This window comes from Neoarius graeffei, chromosome 12 (genome assembly GCF_027579695.1).
Source record: "Neoarius graeffei isolate fNeoGra1 chromosome 12, fNeoGra1.pri, whole genome shotgun sequence".
Classification (NCBI taxonomy): Eukaryota; Metazoa; Chordata; class Actinopteri; order Siluriformes; family Ariidae; genus Neoarius; species Neoarius graeffei.
The window spans coordinates 5,461,352-5,489,339 of NC_083580.1; the positions used below are offsets into that span (position 1 = coordinate 5,461,352).

Consider the following 27,988-nt stretch of genomic DNA (forward strand, 5'->3'; position numbering starts at 1 on the left):
GTGGCCGGCGAGCACGGCGTTGCTTGTGCCCGTGCGTGCATAGGCACACGGAGCCGGGGGCATGCTGCAGCGCGCCAAGTACAACCGCTTCCGCAATGAGTCGGTGACATCTGTCGACGAGCTGCTGCTCCACGGCCTTCCCATGAACGCCAAGGTGCCTGCTGGCGCCCCGGTGCCTGCTCCGGAGCCGCTGTACGCGCCTGCTGCTGAGGCCACGCCCCCTGAAACAGCTGAGGACTCGGGCACCGCCCTGTGCACCCTCATCAACAAGGTGTCCAGTCTTAAATTCACCAACTCCTCTGGCCTGCTGGGCATCAAAGGCCTGCCGTCGGCTGTCAAGGACCTGGCTGTGTCCAAACTTCAGGGAGGAGGGGGAGCAGGAGGAGGGTCCTCGGGTAGCCCGGCGTCTTCCTCCAGCCTCTCAGCGGCCACTGGGGGCATCTCGTGTGCTTCCGCCACCTCTGGCCACCACGAGCCAGGCTCCATGAGCACCGGGAAGAAGGGAAGGATGGAGGAAGCGCAGCCTGGTGCAGAGGACTGGCACACAGGTGGTGTGGGTGGCACTGGTGGAGAATGCGCAGGCCTGGTGAATAAACCCTCACGAGGATGGCTGCACTCCAGCGACAAGATCGCTGGACCTGGAGTGACGTACGTCGTAAAGGTATGGCCTCTCTCTTCTCCTTCATCCTTCTCCATAACATTCCTAACACTCCTGTTTTTTTTTTGTCCTTTCTTTATATCTGTCCATCCCCTGATTAACCTCTTCTGAGCTTCTGAAAAAAAAGGAGAGCAAACAGCTACAGCTGTGCTTGTTTCTTTGCAGTCGCAGAAAGAGAAGCAATGGCGAGGGATGAAAACAGGCATTAAATAATACAGGCTCAGTCAGGCAAACTACCTTTAGGGAGGAAATAAATGAGCAGGATGCTGAACAAAGCTGTAGTTTATAAGCAGTTCAGGATTTTGTTCATTTTTATATCCTTTTATACTCTGTGCTCTCAGACAGTTATGAAGCTTTTGAGCTCAGTCGTCGTTTTACTATCTCAAAAACTCAGTCTCCATGTACTGTTGGCTTTAGCTGCGCTCTCTTTCTCTTTTTCTTTCTCTCTTTTTATCTGCTGCATTTGCACCATACAGGTTCTCCAAGCGACAGGCTATTTTTACCACGCCAGTCAATCTATTCAAACGAACACCAAGTTTATCTCATCAAGCAGAAGCGGGATGCAAATAGTGTAACCACGGTGACCAGAGCGAAAGCGGCAGAGCTGCTCTCCTATCACTTACATTCATAAAACGTAATGGTGTTCCTGGTATAAGTTCAAGGCAAAATGATTTTTTTTAAAGCTCTTCAGGATTAAAGAACAAAAATGAATCTGAAATCTATCTAATAAGAATCTTTATTATAAATCTAAAATCATATCTTGATTTTTTTTTTTACAGGAATATGTGCAACACAAACCAAGCCGGAGCAGCTTGAACGAGTTTTGTAAAAAGAAAAGCATCAGTAGGATGTAATGTAAACTACATAATGATACCGTATCATCCTACATCATCAGGTGTGAATAAATTCATGTTAAACATTTTAAAGGATCCAATCCTTGTATCATAATTTTAGACACCGAACATATCCCGAGCGTATTTTGAGAGCAGGTACCGTAGTGCAGTGCGTTTCCGGCTTCATCACTTCATTGTACAATGTGTCATTAGAGAGGCACTGAGGTAAAGGTGACTTCGATATCTACAGGATGATTCATGCCTCATACCCTTGTTCGTTTTTTTTTTTTTTTTATGTTCTCAGAGTGAATCACCCGCAGCTACAGCCAAAGCACTGGAGCACTGTATGCTTAACATGCAGAAAGAGAGAGAGAGAGGTAGTGTACAGGAAGTAGGGTCCTTTGAGCTGTATGAATTGTAAGAAATGAATGCGGGATAGAAAACGCAGACAGAGAATGTTTAAGATGATTGCGGGGTGTTTTTTTTTTTTTTTGCGTGTGGACGTGTTTATAGCTTGGTATAGGAATTGTCTACAATTTTGTCCCTACATGCAGAGTTAGGGTTAGATTTAAATGTAGCATAGCATTCATTAGTTGCATTAATAATTTGTCAGTGGAAGGTCCTCAGATGGAGAGTAATGTGTGTGTGTGTGTCCATGCAAGCAGCCGTCACATACTGATTTCAACGTGTTGCTGGTCACAGTTGTGCTAATGACAGCCCAAGTGTGTTCACGTATGTATCACGCTATGATGCAGTAAAAGGACAGCGACCGAAATGGACTGCACTCTGTTTTTGAGACAAACACTCATGCGCGCGCACACCAGTGTAAAAAAAAAAACAAGCAAAAAATTGCCTGTATGAAGTTATACATTTTATCAGGTCTTGGTGGTAGGACAGTATTTAATACTTTACCTTTTCCGCATATCATGCATAATTTTGAGATAATTGTAAAATGCTGTAGATAGACGAGGAGGCCTGAGAAGACTCGCTCACGGGCCGAATCTAGCCAGCAGGCCACCATTTCCAGATATTTAAACCATGTTGGAGTTTTCCAGCTGATATTTTTAGATTAAAAAAAAAAAAACTCTGGCCACTGTGAGAGGGGTGGAAATATACTTCCACAAACGAGCCACTTCATTCCTTTTAAATCATCCTTTTTTAAGATGGACTATGTGTCTACAGGGTGTTCAAAAATCAGGAACTAATAAGACTATTAGTTTATTAAATAAAGATAATTTATTTTTATTCATTATTTCAAACATCTGCTCTGAATGTTCACCCTTAGGCTTTATGTGCTTTCTCAGCCGATGTATGATGTTTTAATGTTTGTACCTCGACATATTCAGATCTACGTATATGCCCAACATTTTCCCATTGGTTCCTGACTTTTTGGACACTGTGTAAAAATAAAAATAAAAAAATGCACCAATATGCTTGTGTGTTACATTTGACTTAGAAAGTTTCCTTGAAACCAAACAAGTTTGTTTTTTTTCTGTCTTTTTTTTTTGCACCACTTCAAAAAAGACAGCACTTACGTTAATTACGCAAACTGACACACGCATGTGGTTAATTTTGACCTGGAAAATTGCGTTTCTGTTCTGTTTACCTGTGATTAAATTGCAAATGTGAAATTGACAGGTCTGTTTGATGGATCTTTAGTCTGATAAGGATTTATTTTTACCATTTGCAGCCATGTTTCCAAAAGGCTTTAATGCTATATTGAGTAAAGCGAGTGTATGATTAAAGCAGTATGGTAAATTTTGGGTTGCGAAATTTATAGTTTGACTGATTTGATAAGATATTATTATTATTATTATTATTAGTTTTAAAGCAACTCTGTTGCCTGTTACTGTTCCATGTAATGATCAAATGTTTAAAATCATGGTTATTGGCTTATCTGGCCGACAGGCAACGAGCTTATGCCATCACGTGTTGTCCGTCATTCATCCGTCTGTCTGCCGTCGTCCGGATTTCACAAAAATCGCTTCTTCTCTCTCAGTTCTTCACCGATTTTTATTCTTTTTGGCAGGAAGGTACTTCTGCCTGGGGTGCATATGGCTTCTACCCAAAGTTGCATAATTGCAATTAATAATGAAGATATGGAGTAATTAAGCCCTAACGAGCAGTTTCCACACAAATTGCTTCTTCTTCAATTCTTCACCGGTTTTGATTCTTTCTGGTATGAAGGTAGGGGGACCTAGGATGCATATAATTTCTACCCAGATTTGCTTAATTACAATTATTAATAAAGTTATGAACTAATTAAGCCTTAATGAGCAGTTCAACAAAAATTGCTTCTTTTCAGTGAATTCCTCACCATTCTGGATTCATTCTGGCAAATACATGAGCTGGACTGGTTGAGAGTAGAACTGCCCAAGGTGGCCCACTTTAGATCGTTCCTTCTGGACTAGAAGGGGCCGGAGTGAGCTACATCGTCATTGACGGTCTCATTTTAAGTTATTTAAGCCACCTTGGGAGCATTTTTGGCCTTGAAATCCTAAACATGTGCCATCTCTGATCATAAACAGCTCATTAATGATTAGAAATGATTAAAATAATCATTCTGGTTGCTTTTCATTGCATTATGGTCGTTAATCCAGCAGGAACAAAAACATACTCCGCAAAACCACCATGCATGTGTAATAAAAGGCAGATGTTGATCAGAACATGGTTTATTCCTGTTCAACCACGGCAGTTTTTCAACTTTTACACTTTAAAAAAAAAAAAAATTATTACACAATGACTCGTCATACTTTTCATCCATTTGTAGTAAAGTTTAATGTTTAAAGTAGAATGCCCATGAAACAAGTTGGTTCCCGTTATCACTTACTTTATAGCAGCTATAAATGTCGTTCACTCAAAAGCCTGTCTCTTTTTCCGAACGCTTGAATTTTTCTGTGTTGGAAAACTTAAAGGAACAGCTTTATTTTTGAATATTACGAAACACTCACACTGGAGACTCCTTCCATTTTCTTACAGGACGCTCCAGCATATGAACGATTATACGGTACATTTAGTATTATGTGTACTTATGTTTTATAAGTCCCTGTATATGCTGTTAGTGATGCAGTAATGTATGATATTAGAGTCAGGTGAAACTGCTGTCAGTGCTGATGTTATAGAAGAAGAATCGACACCTTCCAGCCAATCAGAATGGAGCTTATCGACTGCATTATCAGTATCAGGTAAATCAGGAATTATCTAATGGACTGAATGTTATTGGCAGTGTAATTAAAGACAGGGTTTATGTTACAGATCATATCAATATCCATAAGTTTCTTTATCTGTTATTTTAGGATCATGTGTATGGTATGTATATGGAGTATTATAATTGTTTTTTTATTATTATTATTATTAATACTAAAAATGATCATGCTTAAATTTGGATGTAGCGAAACGTGCAGCTGTCTAGATGACAGGTCTGTCCGAGGAGTCATTGATAACATCATAAGCGGAGCAGGTGAATCACTCGCTTTGTTCAGATTAGAGAAACAGAAGACAGATGATTCATTCATCCGTTCATCCGCCGATGCCGTGAGGGCTTGAGGTTAGAGCGAGACAGGTCCAGGTGAGTCACCGCTGTGTTCAGGTGAGTCATGCAGTGGTAAACTGCTGAGCATTAAAGTCAGACGCAAGGAGTGTTGATTAATTACGTAAGTGACTAGGGAGGGGAAAAAATAGTGCAGTCTTCCGTACACGATGCAGAAGAAGAGGGGCTTCAACTTCAGTACGGTCAATAAAGACAGAAAATATATAATGTATATTTAATTTTTACTTTCATTTTTTTTGCCCCATGGATTGCATCATTATTACTCTTTTAATGCTGATAATTATATAATTTCATTAGAATAATTTGGTGATATTTTATATGAATGCTAACTAACCACTGGTAGGTAATTATTTTATTTTACCACAGTTTTAGTGCTTATAATTGTTACATGTTGCAAAAAGAAGGTCCTGAAATCCTGATAATTCTGTGATACATGGACACTAAGCAATCTTTGGAAATATAACTGGAAATAATTAACTTATTCCACGAAATCGAGTCGTACATGAGCTGATAGCCGACGAGGTGCGTAGCACTGAGTTGGCTACAAGCCATGTATGACGAGATTGAGTGGAATAACTGTTTTATTCAATCCACATTCACTGAATTTTGAGAAACAGAGCATTTTTATTTCTTGCAAATTTGATCAATAAAAACTTTCTACAAAACATCCGACAAAATAATTTCTGCTTAGGCGGACTTCTTAAAAACCTATCGATGGCGGCACGAATTGACTTCAGTGTTGTTTTTTTGTAGAAAGTGCCGTCTTGCTGTCGTGCCGAGGTATAGAATAGCTTTAGACGTTTATTTAATTCTTACTTGGATTTTTCAGTTCTGTAATGTTCAGACTTCTTTGAGGTTTTGAACCAGTTTAAAAAAAAATATATGCTTAAAGATGAAGAATGTAAACAAACCGGCGAAATGACGGGAGCAATTTGCGAAAAATGCGATTAATAATAATTCTGGAAAAATAAAAAATAAAAGTCAGAGAAAGCTTTATTGCCAAGTAATTGTTGCAACTACAAGGAATTTGGCTTGGAATTAAGGTGCTAAATAAATAAATACTAAATAAAGACAGTCTATTCTAATAAAGGAGCTACATAAAAATGGTCTATTCTAAGATATTAAGAAATAAAATAAGCAAGATAGAAATAAGATATAAAATAAATAACTGTGCAAATCAGGTAAACGATAAGAGACTTTCATCCCATATTTTGTTGTGCTTTTTTTTTTTTGTATTTTTTGGGGGTTTGTTTTCAACTAGAGTTTTTATTTCGTCCTCGGTTGGTTCAGCAACACGCGCCGCCATTTTGTTTTGCTCCACTCACAGTATATGAGCTGATAGCCTAGTAGTAGAGTAGCCAATCAGAGCGTGTGATTGCTCATATCCAGTGAATGTGGATAGAATAATATCTATTATTGTATTATTTGGGTTGTTTGAGTATTTTTAAGACCAACCTTTTCAATGTGCTAAAATAATTTTTTCTTCAGAATACATAGAATCTTCACAGAGCACCAAGAATCTTCTGGGCCGTCGTCGATGCGCATGTTCGGCTTTTTATTCCAGCTCTGGAACTTTTGGGTGCCGCTCTGTTTGACAGTACAGTTGGTGTAATAACAATCGATCGTTATTCGGTATCAGTCAGTATTCATCTCGGAGGTCAGACCGAACAAGCTGTTCATGCCAGTTACGTAATGTTAAAGGTGCTATTTGAGATACGTGTTATTCAACCCACAACCTTGTCTCATCATCGCAGCAGGCGCATGGCCTAATCAACTTCGATGTGTGATCTGACAAACTGTTCTCAGTGTGTAATCCGCATGTTCTTTCTCACACTGTCTCCTACACACTCGCTTGCAGTGTGTGTGTGTGTGTGTGTGTGTGTGTGTGTCCATGCCAGTGCCTGTGTGTGGGTGAATTTAATTCGTCCAAAACCTCCTCTACATGTGATTTTACATTCACACGTGAACACTACAAACATGTAAAAAGTGGGTTAACTTTTCTGAAAGAAGTTTAAATTTCCTGTCCGTTTACTTCCTGTCTTACGTCCTGGTTCCTGTCTTTTATTTTCTGGGTTCTTTTTAGGCGTTCTTATTTATTCTCTTGTACGATTCATAAATTTCCATCACCCAAGTTCACTTTTCACACTGAAGAGCTACAGTATTAGTGTATTCTAACACAGAACAAATTGTACATGCACCCCAAAAAAAAAAAACCCTGACAGTACGGAGGATTTTTAGAGAGGCATCTTAGTTGTAGACATTGATTAATTGGAGGACTGAAATTTTTATGCGTAAAATCATGAACTACGCGTGAGTGAGCTGTAATCGTAGCAAATGAGTTCTCTGTCAGCATATCCTTCAAACCGTGGGCACATTTTCTTTATAGGAGAGTTCAATGAATTAACAAAAAACATTTCCATTATTTTATTAATTTGACAAATCAAAATAGTTAATTGAAAGTGTGGTAACACCTTTAAAAGCTTACACCTCTGACATGCATTACAGATTAATCACTTTGATTTAGATAAGATTTGCTTATTTCATACTAAATTAGCTAGCAAAAATCTCCTGGAAGCTGGAAAAGAAAAAAAAAAAAGAAGCAAATTCACAGGTCCTCTCATTTTCTTTCATTTTTTAAAACAAAGCAGCATAACATTCTGCTTCACATTGTTCAGGTTTCCTATGTCACTGCTGCTCCAGCTCCAACCTGAACACACCCACCCCCTTGGTCAATGTCTACACCTGTCCCTTGTGTCCTATTACTCTATAAATAAGAGAAGTAATAAACGGTATATCTCTCTGTTTGCCCTGTCTCTCTGCTTTCTTGTTACAGTATTTGGGCTGCATAGAAGTGCTTCGGTCCATGAGGTCCCTCGACTTCACCACAAGATCCCAAATAACAAGGTACGACTCCTCCATCATCAGACCACGCCCATCTCATTCATTCTGTATCTAACACACTCTTACAAGTAACCTGGACACCTGCTGTCCATTTGTAGAAGTCTGTCAACAAGCTTTGAAGATTTTAAGAAAAGAAATTATTCTTTCTGATTCGCATGTGAATATGTGAGTGTGATGAAAATCAGTGTTACGGGACGTTTTGTAAATCTGGTGGGATTTTTATTTAGTTTAGTTTGGTAGCGAAAACATTTACACGCAACTTTATTAAAAGATTGATAAATGAGGCTGTGGGTACCCAGGATTTGCTTGTTACTTGAGCAACAGGCTCACTTTTTGCATCGATCCCACTTCCGTCTGTTCAGATTTGTGAAACAGAAGATAAAGAATGTGACTCCAACTCATCCATGTGTGCATATGAGTCACTTCATAACATTGGTTAGGAGAAGGCCGGACATCTCCCAGTGGACACTGCTTGTTTATTGAACACTATGTGGGGGAGAGAGATAGAGAGATGGCCTGTCACATCCACTTTTACACCTGACTTCCTGTTCCCCACTAAGCTTGCATTCACACACACAACACAAACATGTTCATTCTCTCCATTCAGCACACTTGGAGATGAAGCACTAGTATGCATAGTGTTTCTTTAAAGCCTCAATCAAAGCCCTGAATAATAATGTGTCTCTTGTTCTGTATGATTTCAACAGATATTAAAGAGGAAATCATTCCAATGTCGTCGTCCCCCCCCCCAGGGAAAAGCCAGTTTACTGTAACTGTTCATTGTAGGGCGCAAGTTTGAGCTTTATTTAGATTAAAACCAAGAATCATAGCCGTCGCATGCATCAGATCAGAAACAGACCGAGTTAACATACCATCGTTGATTATGGAGTGCTCTAACACAAACAGGAGTCAAAACAAGAAACCAAGATGCTAGGAAACCAGGCTGAGAAATGCACAATGCAGTCGATAAGACCTCACAACGAGACATAGATACACCAAGGTATAAACAGTTAAACGCATCTAGAGCTAAGTAAGCAGGACCAAAAATAAGGCACATGACAAAAATAAACAAAGGCAATTGACGAAAACCCGTCGTATGCCACTGTGATTTCTTCACAGAGTGAAAGTCATGGTTTGATCAGGTTGTTGGACAGCTACAGTCCTTTGTAAAAGTCTTAGGCACATGTAAAGAAATGCTGTAGGCCAAAAATGGTTTAAAAATAATGAAATGAAATGTTTTAACATTAAAAAATAATACTATAAGCAGTAATCAGTAAGCCATAATAAATGAAACAAAGCCAATATTTGGTGTGAGACGACCCTTTGCTTTAAAAAAAAAAAAAATAGTAGTCTCAGGTCCAGTGAGTGCAGCTTTATGCAGAAATGAGCTGTAGGTTTTACTGAGCATCTTCCAGAACCAGACACAGTTCTTCTGGACACTTTGTCACACTCGCTTCTTCATTTTGCACCAAAATTTTGCCAGTAGCCTTCATTGTGGTTTGTTTTTTAATCTGAAAAGTGCTGTCTTATGGAATATGCTGCTCAGATACCAAAATAAAAACTCTGTAACATTTAATTTTGTGCTGGAAAAGAACGTTTGGAACTCTAAAATGTTTTTGTACTGACTCAATAATAAGAGAGCACTTTTCAGATTAAAAAAGAAATCATAATGAAGGCTACTGGGTTTTGGTGCAAAATGAAGAAGCGAGTGTGACAGTCAAAGTGTCCAGAAGAACTGTGGCTGGTTCTGTAAGATGCTCAGTAAAACCTACAGCTCATTTCCGCATAAAACTGCACCCACTGGACCGGAGACTACTAGCTTTTATTTATTTTTTTTTAAAGTAAAGGGTCGTCTCACACCAAATATTGACACTGTTTCATTTATTATAGCTTACTGTTTATAGTATTTATTTATTTTTTTTAATGTTGAAAATTTCATTTCATTATTTTTATTACGCTATTTTTGGTCTACAGCATTTCTTTACATGTGCCTAAGACTTTTGTACAGGACTGTTTAAAAAAAAAAAAAAAAAAAAATATATATATATATATATATATATATATATATATATATATATATATATAATATATATATATATATATAAAATATAAACTTTTTTTTATTTGTTATCAAAAGTAGTGTCTCGGTCGCTGTCCCTGGTCCTGAACAAAAATGTGTTTATTTTCTTACACTGCTTTCTATTAAAGATAAGGTTTTTACAAATACAAAATACAATCTGTCTGTCTGTCTGTCTGTCTGTCTGTCTCTCTCTGTATCTTTCTCCAGGGAGGCCATCAGTTTGGTATGTGAGGCAGTACCTGGCACCAAAGGAGCACTGCGCAAGAAAAAGGTAAGATGGAGTGAGAGAGAGAGAAACTGAGGAGAACTAAATGAAGAGAGAGACAAGCAGGGATGCACAAATAGAAACAAGACAGACAGAGAGCATACTTCTACTGTACAAATGAGTGGGGAATGGAAAGATGGAAAGAAAGTGTTGTATGTGGAGTAAAGTGAAAGAGGCCAAGGAAAATACAATGCAAGTGAAAAAGGTTTGAAAGAAGAGGAAAGCCAGAGGAAGAGAGAGGGATTATAAGAGAAGGAGAGATGTGGTGCAGTTCAGTGTGTGTGTGTGGGTGGACACACAGCCCACGATACACACTGTTAGAACTGTGACTCATTTTGTGCTGAGGATCTGCAATCAGTTCAGCTAGGCCTGCTTGTGTGCGCGCGCGCGCGTTAGTCAAAAATTACACGCCTAATCTGAATGAATGATCTTCAAGACATTTTAATCTAAAGACATATGTGTGCTTGAATTTGGTTTCTAAGACAAGTGTAAATCGTGAAGTTGCATAAAATGACTTTTCAGTGTCACATGACTTAAATCCAGCAGATTTGAGTCCAAAGTGATTTGGAATGACTTGACCAGGGCTTTCTGGGTAGGATGGCCTCATCATCTGTTGAACAAAGTGATGCAAGATTATCTTGTCACAGAAGAACATTCGAAATGGCGTGGAATAGAGAAAAAAAATCAACAACCTCAAAAATAAGAGAAATGTCGGTGGAGATCTTGGTGAGCACACTGGACTCAACATCCCAGGATGCAATTCGACAGCAGAGTCTTGGCTCGGCGAGTTAGCAACCTATGAGATGACTAGCGCAATGGTGTTGATGGTGGTATTAGAATTAAAGTTGAAGCTTTGGAAGCTGATATGTTTGAGCAGATAATGAGGTGAGAGAACTGGACAGACTAAAGTATTAAAGCCCCGCTGCATCACTCTCTTTAGGTCGAGATGAAGTAAGGGCTAAATGACACACCACCACTGTCCGCAGGTAGTCGAGCAGCATTGTGGGTAATGTACAGTAAGAAACGGTTAACGGACGTGAACTTGGACTAAAATGTCAATGAATAAGTTTAAATTAAAAACTCAGAATGTCATACGCACTCACTGACAACTTTATTAGGAACACCCATCCGTCCACCTGCTGTTCGGTTTGATGCAGTTCTGTAATCAGCCGATCCCTTGACAGCAGCACAATGCATCAGATACATGCAGATAGCTTCAGTTAATTAATGTTCACATCAAACATCAGAATGGGGAAAATTATGACTTCAGTGTGACTTTCTTTCACTGTGTTGGTTTGAGCCAGATGGACTGGTGTATTTGAGTATTTCAGAAACTGCTGATCTCCTGGGGTTTTCTCACACAGCAGTCTCTAGAGTTTATACAGAATGGTGCGAAAAACAAAAAAACATCAAGCTGAGTGAGAGACAGTTCTGTGGGTGGAAACAAACGCCTTGTTGATGAGAGAGGTCAAGCTTTTTGCCAGGAAGGATATAGTAATTCATAGCAATGCTTTACAGCCGTGGTGAGCAGAAAAGCATCTCAGCAAGCAACAGCAGAAGAACACATTGGGTTCCACTCCTGCAGCCAAGATCAGGAATCTTAGAATCAAGAACAAGTTCCTGTTAAAGTGGCCAGTGAGTGTATACTGTGTGTACATGGACGACGTTGAAGATCGTGTTAATTATTTTGTTAAGATTAATACACCAGTCGTTGAAGGTAGATTTTAACATCAACTCATGGGTGGAGATTCACACAGTTGAAACTGCAATATATTTCATTGGAGTAATGACAGGAGGGCGGCACGGTGGTGTAGTGGTTAGCGCTGTCGCCTCACAGCAAGAAGGTCCGGGTTCGAGCCCCGTGGCCAGCGAGGGCCTTTCTGTGCGGAGTTTGCATGTTCTCCCCGTTTCCTCCGGGTGCTCCGGTTTCTCCCACAGTCCAAAGACATGCAGGTTAGGTTAACTGGTGACTCTAAATTGACCGTAGGTGTGAATGTGAGTGTGAATGGTTGTCTGTGTCTCTGTGTCAGCCCTGTGATGACCTGGCGACTTGTCCAGGGTGTACCCCGCCTTTCGCCCGTAGTCAGCTGGGATAGGCTCCAGCTTGCCTGCGACCCTGTAGAACAGGATAAAGCGTCTACAGATAATGAGAATGAGTAATGACAGGATCATAAACTGGATGAATGAATTGAATTACAGCTCACTTTCTCCATCCTTTTCTCTTAAGCCCCCCTCCAAAGCTCTTTCCAGCATTTTGGGGAAAAGTAACCTGCAGTTTGCTGGCATGAGTATCAACCTGAACATCTCGATCAGCAGCTTAAACCTAATGACCCCCGACTCCAAACAGGTACGCACCACATATTCACACTTGAATGAAAATTAAACATTTTTTAAAAATATCAAATCACATCACTATAACACTTCCTATACTCATGATGAAAGTTGCAATGGATCATATTAATGTTTAATTTGTAATGAGGAACACACATTACCTCTAAAGCTAGTTATGTGTCTAGGACACACGCGCGCGCGCACACTCTCACACACATTTTTGTGTTTTATTGACAGCAGGAAGTTGCACGATGGTCTAAAAATCAATGATTCTCTTTCTTGTCTGCTCTGGTAGATAATAGCCAATCACCATATGCAGTCGATATCCTTTGCCTCCGGCGGAGATCCGGTGAGAAATTAAGACTATCAATACGTTCACATTTTCCATGATAGCAAGTCACCCTAGATTAAACACACATTTACATTTTGCCTCATTACCATGTTATCATGGTTCATACAGAATTATTTTCCTGTCAAAAATTAATTGTACATCTAATCGCACATTTCAAATGTGAAATTTCTGAATCTGAGACCGTGATTTTGGCCCAAATTTTGTGAATCCAATAATATATTACAGTATCCTAATTTGTGTCTTTACAGTATTTATGCTGAAATTCTTATTCACAAATTACTCAGCTACCACACTTGTACTACATTTATGAGTCACGAGGTTTTGGCCTGAAGCAAGTCATTTATTGCAATATTTGAAGGACTTCGTTAAATTACACAACTCCAGAGAGAGATTTTCTAGTTGTGGCTGCAAACTCTCAAAACCACCACATTCTCGGAAAAAAAAAAGGGTTCGCATGCAGCTTATCTGCAGCACCTTTGAGATGTTGGATATCAATGTTCTTGCACAAGTATATGTTGCATAGCATTTGTATCCAACTTTCACTCGAATGCTCTGTATGTCACATTCTGGATAAACGTAATTTAACCAACCCCACCTCTACCACTACGCTATCTGAATAAGATTAAAAGTCTCTGTAGTCTCAATAGGCTAAAGAATTTACAGATTGAAAACAATTGACATTTTGAAAATAGCTGCATTTCCATACCACATGACTTACAAGCCTGATTGTGTTTTCAGATCGCAGGATAATTGAGGATTATTTTATGAGACTAGTGAGTCTAATAATAGGTTGTGAAAACTGGTTAAAGTGGTGAAGGTGGACTTGGTTAAATTAAAGGTGGACTTATGTTGATGCAGAATGTGACACACAAAGCATTTGAGTGAAAGTTTGCTATGTTGCTGTGTGACGTACAGTATGCTTGTGCCAGATGTTCAACATATACAAGGCATTACAATGTATAAAAATTGCATGTGAATGTTTCTTCTGTGAGACTGGGTTGGTCAAAATCCAAAAAAAACCACCACCATAATGTGTGCCCTATACAGTAGTAGGAGGTAAGACAAAACAAAATGTAACTAGAAATGGATTAAATGTATGACATGCCATTCTTTAATAAACAAAATATTGAGGAAAATAGTTTAAATCGGGGCTTTTCAAAGTGTGGGGCGTGCCCCCCCTGGGGGGCGCCAGAGTTCTTCAGGGGGGGCGCAACGTGAGAGACAAAATGGATCGATTTTTAGTACCTAAAGCTACAGTGAGTGAGGAGACAAAGTCTGGGCCAAGCAAAAAAACGGAGCCTCCAGGATGTTGCGATTTGCAACTTCAGCGCAAATTCAACCAATCCCCGCGAATTCAGGGCGGTGTTGCAGTTATATCCAATCACCGCAACGTTCCCGCAAATTTGACCAATCATTGGCGTCGTCTTGAGGTGACGTCGACAAACTACCTTCCGCCTTACTTCCGTGTGTTCAAGAGAAGCAGCATGCGCGCAGTGTTGCCAGATTGGGAAGTTTCAAGTGCAGTTTGGCGGGTTTTGAACATATTTTGGACTGGAAAACGTCAGCAGTATCTGGCAACACTGAAAGTGTGTTGTGTTTACAGTGAAGGACTGTGTGCACTTTATTTTTTTTTACTTAATACAAGAAATTAATGGATGCCAACATTTTTGCCAAAATGGTATTTTATTTTCCATTGTTTAGGCAGCTTCAGCATCATACTGTGAGATTCTGTTCAAATTGCTTTTTTCTTCTATGAAGCCTGAGCCATTTATTTAATTAGTTTATAATTATTGTTTAATTTAGTCTTCAGGAGAGACTGACTGTACACAGTACTAGTATTAATAGTTTTTTTCTTATATGAAAGCTGAGGCATTTATATTATATTTTAAGGTAACTTCATGTTGTGCTGTGAGGTCCTATGCACTTTAACTTTAGAACCAACAGGTGCATTTGGATAAGTAAAGCCTATTTTTCTGCATTTTTGTAGTCCTGGTAATCTTTTATATTGGTAAAGTTGTTTATAGGACCATTTCTCAGTGTCTTTGTTTTTTTTAATCAATAGTTTTTCAGTAATAACTTAATATTTAACATATCACTCAATTTTAATCACAAAAAGAGAAAATCGCAACAATTTCTCGCAACTTTCACTTCCTCCCGCAATGTAATCGCAACAAAAACCTAAAAAACACCGCAACTTTCATCGCAATTTTTTTTGGAAAACCCCCGCAACATCAGACATTTTAGCTGCAACAATCTCAAAAAAGGCCAGCGGAATCCTGGGGGACTGGAAAAAGAAGGAAGTATGACCACGATTATTTAAAGTTTGGATTTTCATGGACTGGATCTGAAGATGCTCCACTGCCACAGTGTGTTGTCTGCCAAGAGGTGCTAGCTAACAATGCTATGAGATGTTTAAAATGTGTAAAACAAGATGTTTTAAAAAGCACAGATGTTTAAAATGTGAAAAAGAAAAAAATAATGTGTACAACAACCATTTTTTAAAAATACGAATGGAACATTAAGTATAGCAACAAAAAAATTGTAAGGGGGGGGTGCGGTTGTTTATTTGCTCTCCGAGGGGGGGCTGACTCTCCCACACTTTGAAAACCCCTGGTTTAAATAAAAAACTTTGGGATGTTGTTATAGAAAAAGAATTCTGTATTACATAAATTCTAGATAACACTAAGAAGTTTAACACTAGGTAACGTTAACTATGTAACACTAGGTAACACTAACCAATTAAAAATAGGTAACACTCACTAAACTTAACTAGGGACCACTAGGAAACACTGTCTAAGTAATACTAACTAGGTAACCTGAAGTAACACTTGCTTGGTAACATTTGGTAACACTAAGTAGGTAACACTAAATAACCCTAACTAGGGATCACTAGGTAACACTGAGTAATACTAAGTAACACTATCTAGGTAATACTAGCTAAGTAACACTGGGTAACAAACTAGGTAACACTAACTAGGGACCACTAGGTAACATTGTCTGAGGAACACTATCTATTTAATATTATCTAAGTAACACAAACTAGGTAACACTAATTAAACTTAACTAGGGACCAGTAGGAAACACTATCTAAGTAACACTAACTAGGTAAGACTAGGTAACCTGAAGTAACACTAGCTTGATAACACTTGGTAACACAAACTAGGTAACACTAACTAAACTTAACTAGGGACCACTAGGTAACACTGTCTAAGTAACATGAGGTAACACTATCTTGGTAATACTATCTAAGTAACAATAGATAACACTAACTAGGTAACACTAAGTAACCTTAACTAGGGATCACTAGGAAACACGATTTAAGGAACACTAACTACGTAACATTAGGTAACCCTAAGTAACACAAACTTGGCAACACTAGGTAACAATATCTAGGTAACACTAAGTAACTAACTAGGTAACCCTAGGTAAGACTAATTTGGTAGCACTATCTAAGTAGAACTAGGTAACACTAAGTAACACTATCTCAGTAAAACTAGATTACACTAACTAGGTAACATTATGTAACACAAACTTGACTTTGTGTCGGGTTGCATCAAAACACCCAGTTGTTGAAATTCACTTCATGTGTATTTTTTGTCCAGTCATCATCCTATGATGCAGATTTTCACTTATAATTTTCACTAGTGTATTTTTTATAACTTGCCATAAAAACTGTAACAAAGAGGCATATTAAAATGTGTCTGATGCTACAGTGTAGAAATTGTCGATTTTTTTTTTTTTTTTTTAATCTTATACTTTGGAAAACACTGTGTATAAGTACCGTATAACGTGTGCCGTGCGGGTTTTTATGTCAGAAATGCTAACACTGGACAGAAATGGTAACACTAAATAAATCCCATAATACTTTGATTTGTAAATATGATTATGTTAAATCAGTCAACATTTTTTAACGAGGTCAGTGCGGTAAAGCGGATTTTTTTTCCTAAATGCGTGTCTTCTGTGCTCTGTTTAAAGGACACAACCGATTTTGTTGCTTATGTAGCAAAAGATCCAGTTAACCGCAGAGGTAAGATTTTTCCTGCACGCTTGACTAACTTATCTAAACTATCTGAGTAATCTTCTTCCTGAGAATCTGTCACATACTGTATGTCCTATAAGTTTGTGTCTTGATTTGTGACGACACCTATTGTTAAAAATGCCACACAGTGCTGTCAAATTGAATGGAACTGAATCAGTACTTAACTGTGTGTTTGTGTGGTGTTTTAAAGTGCATCAGTAAAAATCATGAGTTGTGTTTGTTCATTTGAGGGATTTGACCTCTTTACAGCCTACAACACTGCCTTCTGAAGCAGAAGGGCATTGATAGATCCTATGTAGCTGTATTTAGCTTCAGAGGGGGAAAAAATCAATTTATGCTGCGGCCTGTCTCTTTTTTCCGCCTTTCCTGTGTGTCTGATCTCTCATCCGAGCTTTAAAATGATCCTCTATACTTTAGAACACATTTCTGATGACGTCATGAAGAAAGATCTGATAATGAGCACGGCTGGGGAATGAGTCAGCAAACTGGCTTCCGTTTTCCCCGGCTATCTGCTGATATCCAATCCTGTGTGTGTGTGGGGCTGTTTGTCTGTCTGTGAGCACTAACCTACATTAGAGTGTGTGTCTGTATATTTATGACTATACTTGCTGATGTGTGTTTATAAAATGACTGTTTGAGCATGTGTGTGTGTGTGTGTGTGTTTTGCAGCATGTCATATTCTGGAATGTTCCGATGGTCTGGCACAGGATGTGATCAGTACGATAGGGCAGGCGTTTGACCTGCGCTTCCAGCAGTACCTTCAGTGTCCCTCCAGCAAACTGTCAGCTATACACGATAGGTAACACGCACGTGTGCGCACACACACACCTCCAGATTCAAGCTCGTGAATATTGGTTTAGTGTTAATATTTTAATGTTTTTTTGTGTACTAGTATTTTTCATAATTTTTAGAATTTCTCCACCAGGGATATTTTCTTCTCATGAAAATATTTTAATAATTCTTTTAAAAAACTATGCAATTTCTATGAAATTTTCATTCATATTGCCATTTATACAGTTTGCTGTAATATTTGCTTTTTCCTCCTAAGTATTTTAGTATTATTTTTTTAATGTCTGTTCCTTTGCTATTAAAAAATACTTTAATATATACTTTACGAATATATTAACACATCAATATTCATGTAGTATTGTGCATTTTTGCATGGTCATTTATATGAATATTTTATATATTCAGTACAAACATAAATGTATTATTGCAAGTGTTATATTTATCATGTTTGTAACGTTTTTTTATTCTATCCACATTCACTGGATATGAGCAATCGTGTGCTCTGATTGGCTACTCTACTACTAGGATATCAGCTCATATACCATGAGTAGAGAAAAACAAAACAGCGGAGCGTGTCGCTGAACCAACCGAGGACGAAATAAAAACTACTCAGACAAAATCCCCCCCCAAAAAAGCGCAACAAAATATGGAATAAAAGTATTTGATTTTTTTTTTTTTTCAAGAATTATTATAGCATTTTTTCACAAATTGCTCCTGTCATTTCGCTGGTTTGTTTACATTCTAAGTGGAAATGATTTTATTGGATGTTTTGTATAAAGTTTTTATTTCTCGAATTTGCAGAAAATAAAAATGCTCTGTTTCTCAAAATCCAGGGAATGTGGATAGAATACAGCAGTTATTCCACTCGGTGCTATGCGCCTCGTTGGCTATCAGCTCATGTACGACTTGATTTCGTGGAATGATTGTTAAATATCATTATATGATGTAATTATAATGATTAACAGATCATGGGAAATGTCTTAATGCATATCTCTTTCTCTCCTTTAGGGTACAGAGTGTTGAGGAACCTTCATGGACTGAGGAAGGAGAGGATCCTCCTGATCACTCATATTATAACAACATCCCTGGCAAGATGCCCCCTCCTGGTGGCTTCATCGATGCACGGTTAACCAATCAGACAGCAGAGAGTATCCAGGTCTCCTCAGTCTAATCTAATCTAAAGTGATCTAATCTAATGGCATACATTAATTCTTGCAGCATCTTGGTGTAGACCAGACCACCTTAGTCATATAATACTATTACACTGCTTACTTATTTATTACTTGGGCAATGGAGACAGTTTAGATGGACAGTCATATTTATTTGCTTTGGCTTTACACTCGATTCTGTGAATTGTTTGAATCATAAAAGAATCATGGCCTTGTGTCAACAAATCAATTTAATTTCAATCCATTGTAAGGGACAACTCTGACGTCTGCAAATGATCACCAGACATCACCACTTCCCTGGTTATACTCTTTAAATCCAGGCTTTTTTGTCTTCAGTAATAATTTATTATTATTTGTCCACTATCCAGTTTTTGGCTATAAAAACTGCAGTACTTTAGCATCTTTAGGATCATGCAAAGCGTTGTACACTGAATTGTAAAATAATAAAATGTACACAATTTGTCATGTTGTATTGAAATACAGATGTGCAAAGGACAATACTAATACTGCCCATTCCTACACAAAGTTTGATCAGTTCTGCCCTCATCAGCAGTGATTTATTGTTTTAATTTCTCCAGAATATTTTCTGAAGAGTTTAATAGCTTTGAGTTTTCAAAATATAAACAAATTAGTCATTATTAGTATAGGTAATCGTATGGGGCCGAGTAAAATTACTCGGCCCCATACGACGCTTCGCGACTCGGGCAATTTTCAGAACTTCGAAATCACTCATGAAATTAATCCTTAATTTTACGAGGAACCATACGATTACTTGTTTATAATATATAGGGCCAGATTCATACTTCGGAAGCCATTCAAGTTCACAACATTTGTCATTCACGTTTTCTGAACCAATCAGGGCGCGAGACTATCTTGCACGTTTGAATCAGTTTCTAAAGCATTCCTTGTTTTCACAAATCTCTCGATTTTCCCTTGAGGACTTTTCGTGATTCTTGAAAAGTAACATCTTTTAGGATTGATCCCGGATATTTCTCTCATCTCAGATGCCGATCCAATGCTGCCTGCATTACTTTAAGAGAGTCTGGTTCGTAGTTTTCCCCATTTTCTTTCCTCACTCCTGCATAAAACTGCGATAACACCTTATCTAACTCACAGCATTCATACGCCCCTAGAGAGCCGTTTATTTATCTTTCTGCGGCCCGTTTCTTAAACACGGAAAGCCAAAAATTCGTGCTTTTTTTGGTATTTTCATTTTCGCTTGCAGCTTTCAATTGGTTTATCATTTCTTCGTCAAATATAGTGAAACACACCATTGCTGAGTCAGCAGAGTCAGCCATTTTGTTGACAAAATTTTGCTAATTTTTGTAACCGTAACCAAGCAACAAACTAGCCAATAGCATTTCAGAAATACGGCCCCGTGTTAAGGAAAAAAGCCCTCCTTGATTGACCAATCAGAATTGAGTAATTTGGCCCCAAGTACTATAATTATTATACTAGTTTATTTACCTCTGTCCATCCGTCCGTCCGAAACACCCTTTTTCTCAGCAACCACAAATCATAGCCACTTGGTACCAAACTTCAGCTTGGGGTTCTATACTGTGTGTACTGTTATCAGGTCTGTTGCACATCGACTTCCTGTTTACTGACTGAACGTATTTACGAAACATATCGGGTGGATTTACAAAATCCTCGTAACGTTTTTTTCATCAACTACAAATCACAACTGCTTGATATTTGGTACCGAGCTTCAACTTTGGGGTTCTATGCCATGTATGCTGTTTTCAGGTCTGTCGCACATCGACTTCCTGTTTACCGACTGAATGTATTTACGAGACACATAGGGTGGATTTTGACGCTATTTCAAGAAGCAAAATGCTATTTCAGAATGGGTTTACCAGGATGCTGTTCGAAATCCCTGGGGAGAGACACTGCTCTTTACTTACTTGTTTCAGGGTTCATTATTTGTTGAAGTCAACGTTCATAATAAGTGTCGTATTCCTTCGATTGCTTGCATTCTGATATAAGCGAGAGTGGGGGGATACGGAAGTGAGCAGTAGCTCACAGTTGATTTTGGTCAAAATATAAACAAATTAGTAATTTAAACCAGGCGGCACGGTGGTGTAGTGGTTAGTGCTGTCACCTCACAGCAAGAAGGTCTGGGTTCGAGCCCCGTGGCCGGCGAGGGCCTTTCTGTGCGGAGTTTGCATGTTCTCCCCGTGTCCGCGTGGGTTTCCTCCGGGTGCTCCGGTTTCCCCCACAGTCCAAAGACATGCAGGTTAGGTTAACTGGTGACTCTAAATTGAGCGTAGGTGTGAATGTGAGTGTGAATGGTTGTCTGTGTCTATGTGTCAGCCCTGTGATGACCTGGCGACGTGTCCAGGGTGTACCCCGCCTTTCGCCCGTAGTCAGCTGGGATAGGCTCCAGCTTGCCTGCGACCCTGTAGAACAGGATAAAGCGGCTAGAGATAATGAGATGAGTAATTTAAACCAGGATAAAGCAGTTACAGATGATGAATGAATGGTAAAAAAAAAAGGAAATTATATTCAGCTTATACTATCCTGGCTAACACAGTGAATGCTACTAAAGCTGGTCAGATGTTATTTCATTGTTTGTTAGCCACATTTTCGCTGTATGATCCATAGCATGTGGACACTGGGTTGAGTCAGAGGCAAATTGTTGTTGACATCACAGTCAAGTCGACTTGGTAACTTTTTTATTTTTAACCTTCTTTGGAGGACAACGATAATTGATCTTGAGCCACTTCCATGGAGATATAAGCTGCCTCAGTCTCAGCGTGTGAGCACTAATTGAAAAACCTGATCACAGGTCTGCATTCTGCTTTGTCCACTTTACGTACATCCTGCGTGTGATGATGTGATGACTCTGGCTTATGTAAGGTCTTATTTGCAGTAGATTAGTGTTGCAGCCTGGGGTTGCAGTGATGCGGAGTGGATGTTTTATTACTGGGGATGACTCATATTCTCTCTCTCTCTCTCTGTCACTCTGTCTCTCTCTCTCTCCCTCTCTCACTCTTTCGGCTGGCTCTCGTTTGTCGCAGGGGGCCGGAGTAGACCAGACGTACTATCAAGGCAGGCCTACACTTGTCCAACAAGGTGAGAAGCTTCTCCTTTATCTGTCTTTGTCCTCTCTTTTTTTCTCTCTCTCTCTCTCACACACACACACACACACACACACACACACACACACACACACACTCTCTGATGGGATTTTAGTTCATCCACAAAGATCCATATTATAATGAATTGTACCAGCTCTTCAATCTGTTCTATGGTACCTACACATCTTTTCACGTATTGATCTCTTTTTCCTTCTTTCTTGGATGTTCACTTCCAGGATCTTGTGACATATACAGTTTGCCTGAGGCCAAAGGTCAGAGCCCGAAGCTGGGCGAGGTTCCTACATATGTGAATACACAGCACATTGATCCACAGGTGCTGGCGGCGCTGCAGGGGGAAACAGAAGCAGTGTGCGAACCATGTGGGGGCGCCACAGCCAAAGACAGCCCCAGAAAAGACCTCTTCGACATGAGTAAGGCATAGCGACTTTTATACATCTTCAGAACAGACCTGCTTTGATCAGATCTGTCTGTTGTCCAGCAAAAAATACATTTCATTTTAAAACTAATACACAGGAGATACCTGATGGGTCCCATGACAACATATTAAGAACCATGGGAATTACATTACAGGCATTTACACTGTTATCCAGAGCAGCAGTTGGAGGTTAGGTGCCTTGCTCAAGGTCACTTCATCCATTCTTGCTGGTCCAGGGAATCGAACCAGCAACCTTTTGGTCCCAAAGCTGCTTCTCTAACCTTTAGGCCATGGCTTCCTATTTGATATTGAACTGATACCATTTAGCAGACAAGTTTCCTCATTAGCGCCCCCCCCTCCCCCTTCTCTCTTTCGTTGATAGCTAGACAAATAAATGTCATTTGAGTGAGACACTGCAAAGCACATAGTTCTTTCTCCTTTTGTATGAAAACCTACTGAATGTAAAAGTGCTGACACTGGAGACTCCTTTACTAAATGTCTAATCATTCATATATATATTTTTTGTTCTAATATGAAGTCAGCATGCGACATTGTAGCTTTCAGATTAAGATTTTATTTTCCCAATGTGTGCAAAGTGATGTACAATGTTCTCGATTCCTAAATTACGAATTATTTCGATTTTTAAAATACATTTAATATCCAGAACTTTTTGTGTTTGGATAGTGGTTGCGGTTTGGTGGAAAAGATGTGCCGAGGACAGATTCCTACACATCCACATACAGTATTGTGCAAAAGTCTGAGGCATCCACTTTGTTATAGATTTTTATTTGATCATTTCTACATTATCAAGTCAGTACAGAAACATTTTAGATTCCAAACGTTAGTTTTCCAGCAGAAGATTAGGCTAAATGTTACAGAACAAATGCTTGTATGTCAGGAAAGAAAGCAGTGCATTACGCAAGGGACGCTTTTCAGGCAAAAGAACATAATGAAAGCTGCTGGGATTTGCCGGAAATATAAGAAGGAAGTGTGACAAAGTGTCCAGAAGAACAGGGGTTGGCTCTGTAAGACATCCAATAAAACCTACAGCTCATTTCCTTGTAAAAATGCACTCATTGTACCTGAGACTTTTTTTTTTTTTCCAACAAAGGGTCATCTTACACCAGATATTGACTTTGTTTCATTTATTACTGTTTCCTGCTCTTTATAGTATGTGTTATATATATTGTATTATTTGTATTATTAGTATTGTATATTTACTGCTCTTTATAGAAGGCATCTATGCTCTAAAAGATTTCCTTGCAAGACCTTTGCACAGTACTATAGATACAGAAGTTCTATATACAACCCCGATTCCAAAAAAGTTGGGACAAAGTACAAATTGTAAATAAAAATGGAATGCAATAATTTACAAATCTCAAAAACTGATATTGTATTCACAATAGAACATAGACAACATATCAAATGTCAAAAGTGAGACATTTTGAAATTTCATGCCAAATATTGGCTCATTTGAAATTTCATGACAGCAACACATCTCAAAAAAGTTGGGACGGGGCAATAAGAGGCTGGAAAAGTTAAAGGTACAAAAAAGGAACAGCTGGAAGACCAAATTGCAACTCATTAGGTCAATTGGCAATAGGTCATTAACATGACTGGGTATAAAAAGAGCATCTTGGAGTGGCAGCGGCTCTCAGAAGTAAAGATGGGAAGAGGATCACCAATCCCCCTAATTCTGCGCCGACAAATAGTGGAGCAATATCAGAAAGGAGTTCGACAGTGTAAAATTGCAAAGAGTTTGAACACATCATCATCTACAGTGCATAATATCATCAAAAGATTCAGAGAATCTGGAAAAATCTCTGTGCGTAAGGGTCAAGGCCGGAAAACCATACTGGGTGCCCGTGATCTTCGGGCCCTTAGACGGCACTGCATCACATACAGGCATGCTTCTGTATTGGAAATCACAAAATGGGCTCAGGAATATTTCCAGAGAACATTATCTGTGAACACAATTCACCGTGCCATCCGCTGTTGCCAGCTAAAACTCTATGGTTCAAAGAAGAAGCCGTATCTAAACATGATCCAGAAGCGCAGACGTCTTCTCTGGGCCAAGGCTCATTTAAAATGGACTGTGGCAAAGTGGAAAACTGTTCTGTGGTCAGACGAATCAAAATGTGAAGTTCTTTATGGAAATCAGGGACGCCTTGTCATTCGGACTAAAGAGGAGAAGGACGACCCAAGTTGTTATCAGCGCTCAGTTCAGAAGCCTGCATCTCTGATGGTATGGGGTTGCATTAGTGCGTGTGGCATGGGCAGCTTACACATCTGGAAAGACCCCATCAATGCTGAAAGGTATATCCAGGTTCTAGAGCAACATATGCTCCCATCCAGACGACGTGTCTTTCAGGGAAAACCTTGCATTTTCCAACATGACAATGCCAAACCACAGACTGCATCAATTACAGCATCATGGCTGCGTAGAAGAAGGGTCCGGGTACTGAACTGGCCAGCCTGCAGTCCAGATCTTTCACCCATAGAAAACATTTGGCGCATCATAAAACGGAAGATACGACAAAAAAGACCTAAGACAGTTGAGCAACTACAATCCTACATTAGACAAGAATGGGTTAACATTCCTATCCCTAAACTTGAGCAACTTGTCTCCTCAGTCCCCAGACGTTTACAGACTGTTGTAAAGAGAAAAGGGGATGTCTCACAGTGGGAAACATGGCCTTGTCCCAACTTTTTTGAGATGTGTTGTTGTCATGAAATTTAAAATCACCTAATTTTTCTCTTTAAATGATACATTTTCTCATTTTAAACATTTGATATGTCATCTATGTTCTATTCTGAATAAAATATGGAATTTTGAAACTTCCACATCATTGCATTCCGTTTTTATTTACAATTTGTACTTTGTCCCAACTTTTTTGGAATCGGGGTTGTATGTTATTTACCAGCTAGGAGGTCCGTATCGTGAAATATCATGACCGAGGTCTTGAAAGTACTGAGCGAGGCCCTCTGGGCCGAGGTCACGGTATTTCACCATACGGACCGACCTTAAGCTGGTAAATAATATATTTATTTTTTTCTTTACCAAATTCTAACAGAAAACGAGAGCGCCTGAAAGGGAAAACCGAGCTGAGCCACCATTTTGAATCCTCATTCACGGCTGTAATGCAAATGGCTTCCTCCTCGGTATACAAGTGCACTTCCATGGCAGGGAAAAAACTACATTTTGCTGCCTATGTAGTCCCCTATTTATACAAATAGGAGTCATTCAGGATTCAGCCATGTTTTTGCTCGACCAAAGTTGTACAGTATTATGACCTTTATATTGCATAAATAAAGCCATTTGGTGAAACTTTGAAGAGATTGTACTGGTTTAAAGTTTTTACCTAACGTAATATTATGCATTAGGATAACATGGTCCAAAATAGGCCTCATTAACTAATGAGATCAAACTGTTAGCAAGTTAGAGGTTTTTAGCTTTCTCCTGAAATGTTTTCTTTTATTTCTTCTTCCTCAGGGTAGTAAAACTCGCTTTTGCTGTGAACACTGTCGTAATCGCTATCGATGATGTAAAATTAATGCTATTCTCTTGAGAAATGCTGGCAAAAATCTATAAGATATTTGACAATCTTATAAATAAATCTTATAAAAAAAGATAAATGTTGACACAAAATGCTACTATGTTTGTTGTTGCTGTGAACGAGCGAGTCGCCAGAGGTCTGTAACTGGGGTCCGTATCGTAGGATACGGACCCGCTCACCAGCCAATCAGAGCGCAGGATTTGGACCGTGAAAAAAGTAAAGAATATTATTTATTGGTTAGTAACATATCTTTCACAAAATATCCCCCCCCCCCCCAAAAAAAAAAACAAATGCAAATATTTGTAGAATTTTAATAAACAAAATAAGAAGTGTTGAATGAAATAGAAGAGGTGATTCCAAGGTTTAATCAAATGGGGAATTGATTAATAGGGAAGCTGTGGCTTAATGGTTAGAGAAGCAGCCTTGGGACCAAAAGGTTGCCGGTTTGATTCCCTGGACCAGCAGGAATGGCTGAAATGCCCTTGAGCAAGGCACCTAACCCCCAACTGCTCCTCAGGCTGCTCTGGGTATGTTGTACATCGTTCTGGATAAGAGCGTCTGCTAAATGCCATTTAACGTAATCGTATTGTAAGTTGAAAGTGAGATTTATTGGTTTGCATCACTACTCATTCTGCACAGAGCCGTTTGAAGAGGCGATTGTGACTCAGTCCCCGTCAGTGTCTGTGTTGAATAAGGCGTCGTCGGTGGATAACTGCAGCCCGGTGCTTACACGCTCGGCCCTGCGCTCCATCCCCGAGCTCGAGCAGCAGAGCTGGTACCACGGAGAGATGAGTCGCCACAATGCCGAGAAACTCCTGCGCAATGACGGAGACTTCCTAGTGCGCAAAAGCACTACCAACCCAGGCTCGTACGTGCTGACGGGCATGCACAACGGCCTCGCCAAACATCTGCTGCTCGTCGATCCAGAGGGCACGGTGAGCATCAAAGAAACTTGAAGTTTCTTAAATAAATTTTTTTTCTTAAGATATTTATTATTAAACAAATTGAGCATCAGTTTTAGTAGGCTATTGTTCCACAATGCAAGTCTCAAAGAAATGTCTGAACCTTTTTCTCCTCGTGACTCGTCACAAACTAATCTTTATCTTCAAAAGGTACGAACTAAAGATCACATATTCGAAAGCATCAGCCACCTGATCAGCCATCACCGCGACAACAACCTGCCAATCGTCTCGGCGGGAAGCGAACTGTGCTTGAAGCAGCCCGTCGAAAGGAAACAGTGATGACATCCCCCTCCCCCGTGAAAGTAAATAAACAAACAAACTGCACAGAGGGAACGGGGTCAACCCTGAAACCTGATACTTGAAGATGAATATGAATAACGAGTGTGTAAAGGTGACGGTGGACATAGTTAGTTTTACAGCGATGTCATTTATCCGATCGCTTTTGGACCACGTGAAAGAGATCCTCGTATATAAAGACGACGGCTGATTTATAGAACTGTTCCAATTATTTTGTTGTGATGACTGAAATTCTATATTTTTTGAAAAGACATGGGTGCATTTGGGCTTATCTGTGTTTTAAAACTCAAAAGGCAAAATATTTGGATGACTGCAAACTCTACGGGAGATAAGATTAAAAAAAAAAAAAGAAGTATTTTAGAATAACCTAAAAAATTTTTAGTTTTATCTATCAAGCACAAACTGGATTTACATGTTTGTTGGTAAGAGTTAGACGAGATACAAATATTTGAGGAAAAAAAAAGTTGTTTATATTGAACTATTTTAGAAATCGTTCTTTAACTGCAGCTAGTGCCAGTGACCGGTCGCTCGATCCTATCAGATCACTGTTGGGTCTGCTTTTACGGAGGAAGATATCAGTGTATTCACTTAAACCGTAGATGCGTGCGCGCGCACGCACACACACACACACACACACACACACAGCTTTAAAGTACTGACACTTTTCTATGATGTTGAACCCTGTGGCA

At 39.2% G+C, this 27,988-nt stretch overlaps 1 protein-coding gene across 1 annotated transcript; it reads left to right on the forward strand.

The window, feature by feature from the left end:
- Window positions 1-27,586, forward strand: shc3 (SHC (Src homology 2 domain containing) transforming protein 3). The gene is made up of 12 exons (XM_060934970.1): window positions 1-661; window positions 7,875-7,945; window positions 10,230-10,293; window positions 12,515-12,634; window positions 12,914-12,967; window positions 16,946-16,997; window positions 17,679-17,808; window positions 18,807-18,954; window positions 21,988-22,042; window positions 22,284-22,478; window positions 26,680-26,975; window positions 27,153-27,586. The coding sequence occupies exons 1-12, from the start codon at window positions 62-64 to the stop codon at window positions 27,279-27,281; spliced, it is 1,914 nt and encodes a 637-aa protein (XP_060790953.1). The 5' UTR covers window positions 1-61; the 3' UTR covers window positions 27,282-27,586.
- Window positions 27,587-27,988: the final 402 nt, after the last annotated feature.

Excerpts from the sequence above, each read along its gene's own strand:
- shc3 (XM_060934970.1), top strand. The coding sequence starts at position 62 with ATGCTGCAGCGCGCCAAGTACAACCGCTTCCGCAATGAGTCGGTGACA. Across the intron at positions 662-7,874 it reads GAGTGACGTACGTCGTAAAG|TATTTGGGCTGCATAGAAGT; the intron begins GTATGGCCTCTC and ends TTCTTGTTACAG. Across the intron at positions 12,968-16,945 it reads TTGCCTCCGGCGGAGATCCG|GACACAACCGATTTTGTTGC; the intron begins GTGAGAAATTAA and ends CTCTGTTTAAAG.